At 39.4% G+C, this 13,269-nt stretch overlaps 1 protein-coding gene across 3 annotated transcripts in view; it reads right to left on the reverse strand.

The window, feature by feature from the left end:
• LOC127575962 (phospholipid scramblase 1-like) overlaps positions 1–13,269 on the reverse strand; it is a 49,345-nt gene that overhangs the window by 14,965 nt on the left and 21,111 nt on the right. For all 3 annotated transcript variants that reach the window (XM_052026252.1, XM_052026250.1, XM_052026253.1), the window contains 4 exons: positions 12,989–13,108; positions 10,215–10,372; positions 8,606–8,648; positions 5,656–5,876 (listed from right to left, as the gene is read on the reverse strand). In XM_052026252.1, the coding sequence (XP_051882212.1) occupies positions 5,656–5,876; positions 8,606–8,648; positions 10,215–10,372; positions 12,989–13,108 (542 nt within the window). The remainder of the gene's footprint in view (positions 1–5,655; positions 5,877–8,605; positions 8,649–10,214; positions 10,373–12,988; positions 13,109–13,269) is intronic.

Raw genomic sequence — 13,269 nt, forward strand, 5'->3', positions numbered from 1 at the left:
CTATGAGCCAAGTACTTCAAGTCTCAACATGGTACAGAAATATTGTACTTCTAGCCACTTTACACACACAGCTTACTGGATTACTTGCACAGGGATCAATTCTACAGCCTCAAAAATCAAAATTAGAATTTATGATAGCTCCAATAAGACTCCACCACCAGACACATATTCCCCTCTGCTCCCCTTTTAGCATTTCAAAAGGGATTGCTCACTTTGTGACTCTCTGGTTCGTTCTTCCGTTCCCATCAACTATTCCCCATCTTGTGGCACTTCCCTGTACAATGCAGGACTTTCAACACCTGTCCTTTCACCCCTTCCCACCATTTGGGACCCAAACAATATTTCCAGGTGAAGCAGTGATTTACTTGCACTTCTTCCAATCTGGTGTACTGCATTCAGTGCTCACAACGTGGCCTCCTCTACTTTGGAGGAACCAGACGCAGTTTAGATGAATGCACTCAGTCCACAGGAGAGACCCTGAGCTTCCCATTGCCTGCCTGCCTCTTTAAGTCTCCATCCCACTCTAACCTCTTGTCTGTGACCTCCAGCACTTTTACAACAAAGTCCAACACAACTTTGAGGAACAACACCTCAACTTCTAACTGGGCAGGTTGCGAATTCTCCGACTTCAGGTAGCTCTTTCTCTGCATCAGAACAGGCCATTTCTTCCCGTCATCATGCTGGCTGGCTCAGTTTTTCTTTTTTTCGTATTTGTATAATCTGGCCCCACAAACTTGCTATTAGCAACACATTGTATGGACTACATGACCGCCACATTACATCATCTGGTCAGGCTCCAGAGATATTTGCTTTGTTCTACAGATCCCCCCACCACACCCACCCCCACCTCCCCCCCACTTCTCTTCTATAAACCAAACTTGTTTTCCCTCTTCCCCAGGTTTTGACAAAGGGTCCCAGACCTAAAATCTCAACTGTTTCTCTTTCCACAGATGCTGCCTATCCTGCTAAGTGTTATCAGCAATTCCTGTTTTTATTATTAAGAAAAAAAAGTACATTGGAAATACAATAATCTGCTGCTCAAGATATTGCTATCATCCACAGATCCAGCTCTCACTCAAATCCTCGTCCTGAAATTGTTCATGATTGTGAAATATTGTAAGAAATGTAATGTTCGTCTGAAGTCTGCTTTTTAATCTTATTTGGTAAAGTCAAAGAATTCAGTAACAAACAATTGCCACTAGATGGAGTGCCAGAATATTTGAGAAAATACTGCATAAAGTTCTGAAAACAAGATTAAATTCTTTTCCCATTATCAATTTCTGTCACTATTGCTTTCCAGCACATATCCTGGAAGTTTGATGGAGACATTGCTAAATGATTATATTTCCAATGAGACCACAAAGCAAAAAATCCTGGCAAAATGCTACTGTTTACAGTCATTATCCAGTAAAATTGACAGCAGCTTCTGTCATCTGTGGTCAAATGCTGAAATCCAGTGCATGTAGTCAGCACTATCCTTTTCTTCACTGGGGTTGTGTTGTTGGAATCTTTGTTGATGAAATCAACACGGAATCAGTCACTCAATTTTTACGCATCATTCTCACTGTGAAAACTAGAAGTATTCAACCTTGTTCAGCGAGGTGCAAGTGATCTTTTAACAAGCTACTTAGGCATAATTACCTCTGAATAACCACAGTGTGTCTGTAAATCCCATTTTTTATATGTGGATTGCCATTCCCTCAGAATAAAGAACACTTTAATTTTGTATGGTTTTAAAAAAAGTGTTATTTTCATTTAAGTTTATGATATTTCAGCTTTTGCCCCAATCCCATGTAAATATCCCATTCTTTATTTCATAATGGTTACTTTGAGCCTCAGTGCTGATGAGGCCATTACAACTTCCAGGTCTTATTTCAATCTGTGGGTGGCAAGGCCATCCTAGTCCAGTATGGTCCTCATTTAACAGTGTGATTGACTACATGCAGGCACTTTTTAATCAGTTTTATTTAATTTTAAAAACTCTACTGAGACATTACCATCATGGGAAGTAATAGTCTAAGCAGCACATGTCCTGCAATCAATATTTTTGACCTAGATGAAGGAGATGGGGAAAATTGGACACCAAGCAGCATTTGAGCAATTGCTTATTATGAACAGAAGGAAACAATGTCTGAATGTCATCCAAGGCATTCAGACATTGATGCGTATTATGAACAGAAGAAGATTTCATCCCATCTGGTCCATCCATGTTCCCAGCACGGCAATCCCAACAGTCCCATCCCCGCTCTGTATTTCCCTGCAACACTGCAACTTATTCTCTTTCATGTGGCTATCAACTCCCCTCTGATTCTTTTGCCACTTCCCTCCACTCACATTAGCCAATAAACCCATCATCTTGTCTTTGGGATGTTGGAGGAAACTGCAGCACACACAGGGAATCCAAGCAGTCACAGCGAGAACAAGCAGATCCCACATGGACAACATCAGAGGTCAGAATCAAATCCATAGCTGGAGCACTAACTGCAGCACAGATGAGGTGCTACAATGTGTTCACGTGGATAAACAAATTGACAATTGGGGACATTGACAAGATTATAATGGGCAGGGAAACAAGACAGATGAAGGACAATTGTTCTTTTCATGGGCTTTATTGACCTCTGGAACATGCTTCCAGCTCACAGTGAAGGTGCAGCTTCAGAAAAGAGGTGGATGATTGCCTGGTTTTGGCTGATAATTTTAGATGGGGTTTAGATGTTTCAGGTGCAATAGAGAGGGATGTAAAAGAGGTGGGGGAATTGCAATATTTATCAGGGGAATGTCACAGCTGCACTTAGATGGGACATCCTGGAGGACTCATCCAGTGAGGTGCAGGTCAGAAATAAGAAAGGAGCAATCACTAAGATGGGGTTACACTATAGGCCACCCATTAGCCAGCAAGAGATAGAGGAATAGATATGTAGGCAGATCATGGAAAGATGTAAAATCAACCAGGCTATTGTAGTGGTGACTTTAATTTCATAGAATCTTAGAGTTATACAGCACAAAAACAGGCCCTTCGGCCCAACTCGTCCTTGCTGACCAATTTGCCAACTTTAACTAGTCCCTGCATTTAGCCCATATCCCTCTAAACCTTTTTCTATCCATGTACTTGTCCAAATATCTTTTAAACATGCATCTACCACTTCTCTGGCAGCTCGCTCTGTATACCCACCAGCCTGTGTGTGGAAAAAGTTGCCCCTTATGTCCCCTTCAACTCTTTCCACTCTCACCTTAAGTCTATGCCCTCCAGTTTTAGACTGCTCTGCCCTGGGAGAAAGACTGCGACCATTCACCTTATCCATGGCAATCATCATTTTATAAACCTCTATAAGGTCCTCAGTCTCCAGGGGAAAAAGCCCCATCTTATCAAGTCTCTCCTTATTATCCATGCCCTCCAATCCCAGTAACATCCTTTTTAATCTTTTCTGCACCCTTTCCAACTTAATTATATCCTTTCTATAGCTAGGCAACCAGAATTGCACACAATACTCCAAGTGTGGTCTCACTATTCTGCCTCTAACAGTCTCCATTGTTTTTTTAAACTGCATGGAGTGGTAGGTGCCTGGAACATGCTATCAGGAGAGGTGGTGGAAGCAGATACAATAGCAACATTCTAAGAGGCATTTAGACAGGCACGTGAACAGGCTGGGGATGGAGGGATATAGACCATGTGCAGGTAGATGGAAGTAGTTTAATTTGGCATCATGGTCAGCACAGGCATTGTGGACTGAAGGGTCTGTTCCTGTACTGTTCTATGATATGACTGCATATACTAGTTGGCCAAGATGTATGATGAGCCTTCTAGTAGCAATTTTGATTGATGTTGGGAATAGGAGAGGTATCTGTTCCCCTGAATTAGACTGGAGTCTTTTCACTTTTTTTAAAAAACTCATTTGTTTTGTTCCCCCAGCAGAGCTCTATGACCAATTTCTGATTGAGAAACATTGTGAATCATGATGCTCGAGTACAATGTCACCATTTTTGGGACAGGCTCATTGGCTCCAGTTATTCCCACTTCACAATCTTCCTATGTCACAACTTTGGGTTTCTTTCAGTTGGAACAATCATCTGATTATCTGGTTAACCAAAGCTGCATAGTAATACAGAGCAGAGAAACAAACATCACTACACCTCCCTATCAAAATATCCTGGGGCTGGAGCGTATAAAATGCAGCCTCACAAAAAATTCATTAGTAATTCACAGACAAAACAAAATCTTCCTTGAAGAGCACATAGGAACTTGGAGTCAACATTAAGCTGACTATTGCACTAATTGTTTAGTTCCAACAAGGGGTCCATAATTGAAATACTGAGTTATTTGTTCCCGCCACAGAAACTGGTTAACCCTCTGATATTTTTCCGTATGATCCCAGTATTTGGTATAGATTCGCTGCATCTACCAACTTTTCTGTTTGTATTTTGGTCCAATTGGTTATTGGATTTGTAGTAATTCTTCTGTTCACTCATGACAGTCTTTAAACACAATTCTAGTGTTAACATAGAATTAACATATCAGGCCAATGAACTTTCAGGAGAGGGTTCAGTGAAGCTCACTGACTTGAAACAGGTCAGAATACCAGTGACAAGCCACCTGGGCTATGAAAGAAAGTCACCTTGTGTGGATCTCTCAAGGCCAAATCTGAAATGCAAGCTCTAAAGCTCAGAACTCAGGTCCTGAACTGCAGCAGGGAATTTTGTTCAAATCTTATCAGAGCAAGTCAGATGCAAAAAAAAAGTGATTAAAAACAGACAAACAATCAAGCTACTCTTTCACTTAATGTTTTTGAATGTGTCTGACATTCAAAAGCATACAAAATCATTCTAAATCGATTGAAAATTAATCAAATAAATTTCAAAAACTTGAAAATAAACAAAACCATTAAAAAATTAAAACGATCAACATTGAAAAATACTTAATCCTTTGCAACCATTCTCCTCCATGAATCAATGGAGGCAGCAGGTCCAACCTGATGCAGATTTTTCAAGCAGATTCCCCAGATGAAGTGCTGGACATCAAGAGAAGTGCTGGACATCAAGAGAAGTCCCGCATCAAAGCCCAGTCAGGAAACCACTGGTGAACTGCTGGCAGTGTTCACCACATGCTTGGAAAATCTGAATTTTCTGGCATGTAATGCAGGGAAATCCTGCCCAATTAACTACTCCACAGCTGCTGCCTGACCTGCTGAGTAGTTCCAGCTTTTTGTGCTATATCAGAATTCTCATATCAGTAGTACTTTGCCTTGTAATTTTACTTAAGTAAAATACTCCTTTGGAGTCACATTAAAATGCAGAGTTTCCTCCTTATGGGAGTACAGGGGTAAGGCAATATTGAGATTAAATTCGGCAAGAAGTTACATAATTTGTGGGAAGAGACTTCAAAAAGATCCCTCCCCCAAACCCCAATGAACACGTCATTAAATTGTTAAAGCTAAAATCAATTTATTTGAAGATTTCAGCTGGTATTAACAATGTGATGCCTTGGGATTGAAGGACTCTAATGCTTAAGCTTTCAAAACCATTTCTACTGGACTTTTAAAAATAAAAGGGCAGTGGATCACTGAAGTGGACATGTTTAAACAAAACATTGAGATGAAGGGCGAGTGAACAGAAACAGCTTCAGATACAGCCATCAGTTCAACTTTATTTTACACTCACCTGATGTAAGCAACAAGGGCAGCAACAGGATCCGCATCCTAAAGGACGCACAAGGTGCATGATGGTTTGTCCTATGTTATCCAAAATCTTTATGATAAATGCCCTGTTAGATCCACAACACATTCGATTACACAAGTCGCTGTCTTCAACTGCATAATAAACTCTCTGCCCCAAGCCGTTTTTTACTTCGTACTTGTTTTTGGTCTCAAATCCTACCAAGGCTGAAAAACAAAATACCACACTTCAAAAGACAGATCAAAAGAAAACAAGGCTCAGATATTTAAAGCACTATTTATTCTTAGCAGACCGTGAATGCTGCTCACAAGGCTAACATTTATTAGCCTTCTAAAAGGTGATAGAGAGGCATCTTCAGAAACTGCTGCAGTCATGTGCTGTTAAGTAGCCAGTTCCAGCGCTGTGTCCTAGGATTGAAATAGTTCCATAGTAGGGTGGTGTACAAATTGGAGGGGAACATGCATGTCATGTGCTTGCTGCCATTGATCTTCCAATGGTAGACATAGCATGTTCAAGAGGACATGACAATAAAGCCTTCGTGAATAAAGTGGTGGATGGGATGTCAATCAAACAAATCGCTGCCCCAGATGTTGTCAAGAGACATACAGTATGTATTGTTGGTGCTCATTTCACCAGGTAAATGAACAGTGTTCCTTTATACTCCCAGTGTCTTGTACATTGAAGGTAAAACTTTGATGGTCACAAGGCAAGTCACTCACCACAGACTATTCTGCCTCTGACAGTCTCCAACAGCAGAGTATCTGTGTGTTGGTTAAGTTACATATTTGGTCAACAAGCAACTCCTCCAAGATGTCATTATTTTGGGATTTAACATAAGTATTGCCACTAGCTGCCAAGAGCTGGTTGGACCATCTCTCGTAGGAGATGGATATTGCCTAGCACCTGTTCGTACAAATGTAACATGCCACTTGTCAGACCAACTCTGGATGCTAATCAGGTTTTGCTGCACACAGGCTGAGATTGCTTCATCCAAGGAGCTGTGAATAGAACACAGCAATCAAGCTCAGTTCTGACCTCATGAATGTGGGGTCAGTGATAAGGCAACTGAAGACAGTTGTGCTGAGGACACCATCCTGAAAAATTATTGGAGCAATGCCCATAGATTGAGTTATCTGGCTAATAACAGCAGCTATCTTTTGCCCTCACTTTAACTCCATTCCATGCGGATAAAGCTAGAAATCATAGGAATATAAACAAAGGACAGGATCTTCCACAGAAAGGCTAGCAGGTCCTCGCACCTCCCTAACTGCAAAAGTTCAGAACTTCCTCACAAACGTGGAAGCCACCAATTTCCACAAAGGTGATTTCCTAATTAGACACCAACATTTTAGATGCTTCATGTAGTCAACTAGTAGAGCAAAAACTTCTGCAGATTTCCAACACACACGCTGAAAAATCTGCCTGCAGGAACAGAGAGCCATTCACTTGAATAAAAAAGCGTCTGAGAAGGAAAAGGGCAAGGATAAGGCAATTAGATCACATGCATTCAAGTATTTTTCAGTGGTATTTATTTCATATTTAATATATTTAAAATTTAACACAAATTATAAAAGTATACTTTTATTAAATATTTAACTATAGGTCACCAGCTCTCAGTACATTGACAACTAATCCAAACTGGATGGAAGCTAGCTGTCTGAAAAAAAACACACCACGAGACCTGCTCATGATAAGAAAGGGTTTAGTGAGTGACTAGCAAGCTAACAGAAGATACCATTATCAATACGTGACACAATATATGAACCAAACAAAAACAAGACTTTCCAAGATCTGAGAGTGTTTTATAACCTCGATGAAATTCCAATTTTTGTTCTAAAACTAATTAATTTTCTGTGGTGCTTGTCCGATTATTCAGTGGTTGTTCTTCAGATTACCTGTTGCAATGTTATCAGGAGATCAACAGGAAAGTCTGAAAAGAAAATGGTCTTGCCATTTAAGTTCCAACTGGAGATCAGAAATCCTTAAAGAATTCTTCCTGAAAAACCTCAAAGAAATTCTACCCCAGACAATCAGGACCCCAAGTGCAGTCTTCAAGAAAAGGAACAGATTTTGAGTTGTAATTGTATTGTAACATGAAACAAAATTCAGCACTATAAATTTACAATCATACTCATATCACACCAAGATGATTTCATGTGGAAGAAATGCAAACCAAAATTGATAACCACTTAAAATTACAATCACTTAAATTGATGACTAACAGTCATGCCCAGTAACTTATTATTTTGACAAGTTTATTCATGATGTTTGTCAATTGTCAAAAAGTGGGTGTAATTTTGATTAAAACTCATGATGACAGTGAAACAACAGAATTCCGTTGGTTGATTATGATGAGAAAATACATAGTAATGGTGTGCTGATAAAATTTCTCATTCAAACTAACCAGCAAATATTGACAGAAATTAGAATGAGAAAACTTGCAAGGCTAATACTCTCATCTTTAACTTCCTGGAAAAAGTATATTTTCAAGTTATCATTTAATTATTGCTTTAAACAAAAAAGGGTCAAAATTAAAACCTGTTCCTGAAATCAAGCTCTCATTTTTAGTTAAACACTTAACATGGAATTTCCATCCCAAATAGGAAGGTTTCAGCAGATATATTAAATGGGTATTATGCATACATCATGGAATAGAGGACTGTATTACTCGACTTTAAGCAGAATATTTTTACATTTTTTAATTAAAAAACAGAAAGAAAACTGTTTGGATTCAAACATTTTGCAAACAAATTAGTTGCCAAATTCAAGATTTAATGGATGTTAAGTACCTTTAAAATGCTCTTCAATTTATATTTTAAAAAATTCTATACTAATCTAGTTCAATGATACGGCAAAACAAAAATATTATCAATGCAGAACTAATATCTGTTCAGCTCAATGATTTAAAAACAAAACTCAATCAAATTACACTCACCTTCAACGAGTTCAACAACCTGATGAACAATTATCTGGTCAATCTGTGAAGGGCAGAATATTCCAGCTCAATACTCGAGAGTTATCTTAAAATATAAACTTTTCAACAAAAGCTCTATTTTCCCTGTCAAAAATCAAGTTTATCACTAATCACAAGACCACATCATAATGCAACATTTCCTACCATTCAATAAAGTACAACAATATTTTAAAACTAGCTCATAATGTCATGCATCTTGTGATACAAACAAGGGATAATGAGTGTCAAAACAAAATACACTGCTGATGGAACAAAAAAATATATACCAGATTCTCCATATCATTTTAGTTTTTAAATATTTCTACTAATTAAGGTGAACGATTGCGGTGCTAGGGAATATCTAGACAAAAGACAGATGCTGGAATCTAGAGCAAAGAACAACAACTGTTGGAGGAACTCAGCAGGTCATGCAGCATCTGTGGAGTATCTGGGGAATATCTATTTCAGGCAATGGTGAAACCAAGCACTCTAACATGGAGCAGCGACAGAAACTGAATGAACATACTCCACTCCGACCCAACCAGGTGCTCGAGTCCCAATTTCAGAAGCACTCCCTTATTACAACAACTACAGAAAGACTAGAGAAACAAAGGATTGCAGATGCTGGAATCTAGATGAGAAACACTATGATGCTGGAGGAACTCAGCAGGCCAGGCAGCATCCGTGGAGAAAAGCAGGCGGTCAATGTTTCAGGTCAGGACACTTCTTCAGGACTGAAGATAGGAAAAGGGGAAGCCCAATATATAGGAGGAACAAAAGAGGGGAGGCAGGGTGGGCACAAGGTGGTGATAGGTAGATGCAGGTAAGAGATAGTGATAGGCAGGTGCGGAGGAGGAGGGGAGAGCGGATCCACCTGGGGATGGGTCAAAGGTTAGGAGAGAAAGGAAATAAAGAAGGGGAGAAAAAAGAGAGATAGGCTAGGAAAGGGAAGAAGAAAAGCAGCATGGTGGGGGGGTGGGGGGAGGTTGTGGGGAAGGGGGTTGCAGATTATTTATGGTGGGAGAATTCAATATTCATACCGTTAGGCCGCAAGGTTCCAAGACAGAAAATGAGGTGCTGTTCCTCCAGTTTGTGCTTGGAATTCTGGCAGTGGAGGAGGCCGAGGACTGACGTATCAGTGATAGTGTGGGAGGGGCTGGCAACAGGGAGATGCAGATCATGGTTATGGACAGAGGCAGGTGTTCTGCAAAACTGTCACCTAGTCTGCATTTGGTCTCACCAATGCAGACAGCTACATATGACCTCTGGCTAAAACTTCCAATTAGAGATCCATTTTTAGAAATTCATGCCAATTAGGAACTGGATCAAGTGCAGCTACTAAAACATATCGTCCAGAGGATCCTTGCAACTAGAAGGCACCCTAACTCCAGCAGTCAGGCTGGTTTTGAGCCAAAATTCTATTCAAGAAGTCACAAGGTCAGAGTCATCTAGCACTCCCACAATACATCTCCAACATTCATTTTTTTTATTAAGCGTATGCAATGATTTACTAAAATACATTGAAAGGTATATTGTCACTAACTCTTCCAGGTTACAACATGAAGGACTAGTATAATCAACACATGCTTACCAATGTAAGGTACTCTAATCCAGGTGGACAATTAGGAATAGGGGTTGGCGCTTGCATCCACTGTGCCTGGGGTTGTAATGGTACATTTGTTTGGTGATTTACCATATGAGAACTACCATGATAGACAGCATAACTGGGATGAGATGCATAAGGACCTGCTGTACATACACAGGATAGAAAGATAAATAGAAAAATACATTTCCAATCACAATATAAAGTTATTTTTCATTTCTTATTACAGATTTTAAATTACATATTTTGAACATTAACAGCTGTGTTTAAATTTGTGGCAGTTTTCACACTTTAATTTGTAAATTTATTTGTTCATAATCTAATGGTTTGTTTAGCTGCTCCTTTCCCTTGCAGTTGACCAAGCGCTACACAAAGCTGGTTGCTCCAAGATAATACTGACCTGATACTCATACCTCTAAGTTGTCCAGTGATGAGCCCAAAATTCACAAGACTTTTATGCTCAAAATACTCAACAGGTCAGGCAGTAGCTGTCAACAGAGAAATAGAGTTAACATTTCATCAGATGAAAGGTCATCAACCTGAAATGTTAACTCTGTTTCTCTCTCTCCACAGATGCTGCCTGACCTGATGAGTATTTCCAGCATCTGCAGCATTTACTTTACAATCCCCTTATTGGGGCTGACTGTGCAACTCCTACATAACACAGGATCAGCGTGCATTTAAAGGAAAAAGGAAAGCTTCACGTGCAGCCTTAAAAAAATTAACAAGTGCATCGAACCATAAATATTAGCACAAGTAACAGGTGAGACTAAGTTAGTGTTTTGATAACTGAACTAAGATTTTATAATCATTTGAAGAAAATGCATTCCACTGCAGAGGGGAGCAAACAAGGAATGCCCAAGAATTTATTCCAGATTGGATTATTAACAGAATTTTGCAAAAAGAGTAGACTGCAACGCTGCTACTTTTTAGCATGTTAATACTACTAACTGGGTTGAATTTCCAAGCACACAAATCAAAAGAGATAACAATTTCAAGGAGACACTCCCAGAAGCAAATACAGCTTCTCCGTGGTACTGAAGAATCCTGATTCAATAGGATTACTAATTGTGCAATTTTATAAAGACCTTGCAGCATCTTTGATATAACCTCATTGTCCGACCAAAAATAACAGCATAGTTGATTGCAAAATGAAAAATAGGACAAATTGAATGGATAGGTGGATCTTCTCTTATCAGTTTTGTATGTGCTCAAATTGGTAGACTTCACCGCATTGCCCAAAAGATACTGGAATACTGAGCAGGTTTAAGGCTGATATCTCCATTATCCACAAGTCTGGAATTATCTACCAGGAATACTGGCTATGATATTTAAAGATAAGCAAGGTTGCTAGGGCCATTGCAATACATTCATCTGGAAGCATACAAGTTTCCTTCATTAATTCCTAACCTAAGTTTAGACTTTTAAAACCTGTCTGGAAATTCATTTCACGTTCTAATCAGTTTTAATATGAATGGTTTCCAAAATGTCAGTCCCAAGCTTGTCCTTTATTGGTGCCGTACTCCAATAGCTGTTGGATTAGGGGTGAGATTGTTTTCTTGAGTTTTTTTCCCCCCACTGTTAGCTTTCTTTACATTTGCTTATATGACCACCTGTTTGTCTGTAAACATTTTCAGACTGGTTTGCAGTACAAGGGGAGAGCATGAGGACAAGTTCATTGTTACTTCATTTTACTTGCTGTTCCCTGCTATTACATGCTGACACTGCCTGACCTGTACTCTGATGAACATCTAATAAAAAATGGCAGTGTCCATAAGATTGATGCCTCATTCTTGACTTCCAAAGAACCTTCTGGATGGCATCAACATCTAACAACTTGGCGTAGTCGGCAGGATAGTTGAGAGGATTAAGGATGGGAAGAATCCCAGGTGAGGCAGAAAGTTTCAGCACGCACGTTCAACAGGAGGCAAGACTTTCCTTCTTACTCTCCTAATCATCAGAGAAGCACCTAGTTCCTACCTCAATACACTATATAAAGGAAGTCTAAGAGTGAAGTTAAAACCCAGGGATCCTCTACTCTTTTTCTCTAAAATGAAGTTAAACAGTACGATTCAGCTGTACCTAGCCCATTTGTTAAAATTTGACAATTCAGCGAAGTCTATACGGCTGTGCATTTGAATTTTGATTGTACAACCCAGCTTTGGTCTCCTTACCTAAAAAGGATACAGTAGCATTGGAGGCAGTTCAAAAGAGATTCACTACACTAAATCCTGAGAGAAGGTTGTCCCTTCAAAAGAGGGAAAAGAGCTGGGGTCTGTATTCCTTGTAGCTTAGTAGAACAAAGAGTGACCTATTTCAAACATACGAGTTTGACAGCATAGATGTTATAATGTTTCCACCAGTGGGAAAGTCATGAACAAGGGGACATAACTGCAAAGTAAAGGGGCGTGGATCTTACTCTAAATATGTCTAACCAATGCAGAACTGCACGGTTCCAAGTAGAGCTTCCAAGACCAATATTTAATTCATTAACCAACTGGTCATTTATCATACAGTTATCTTAGAATCTTCCTGTAGAAAAGTTAGCTGCTATACTTGTCTGCACAACAGCAGCCCCAATTAATTTACCACCCGTGAAGCACTTGGAATGAGAAAAATACAAATGTTATTACAAGTTATTTGTACTTTTACACTGGCCCATGCTTAACCAGCACAAAATGATACAGTTCAAAACAAATTAATATAGCCTTCCCCATCTATGAATGTCAATTCACTGGTACAAGTTAAATAAAATTAGTTACCAACAGAGACAGGTGGAGGAGCACCATAATGATATGTAGGTGGTGGGTAAGGACCCTGCGGAGATTGGACTGGCGGATATGGAGGAGCACTGGGCTCATAAGCAGGATACGAATGAGGACCTTGGGAGGAAAAAATTGCATTAGGTGGTTTAAAAACTAAACCTGGTGGACACTAACTTTAGATTAGTATTCAAATAACTTAACAGCTCTGGAAAAGGATAGCTTATGACCAAAGTAACATTACCTTATTAAGAGTTAATCTACCAGAATTAACAATGGAA

Source organism: Pristis pectinata, chromosome 11, assembly GCF_009764475.1.
Source record: "Pristis pectinata isolate sPriPec2 chromosome 11, sPriPec2.1.pri, whole genome shotgun sequence".
Classification (NCBI taxonomy): Eukaryota; Metazoa; Chordata; class Chondrichthyes; order Rhinopristiformes; family Pristidae; genus Pristis; species Pristis pectinata.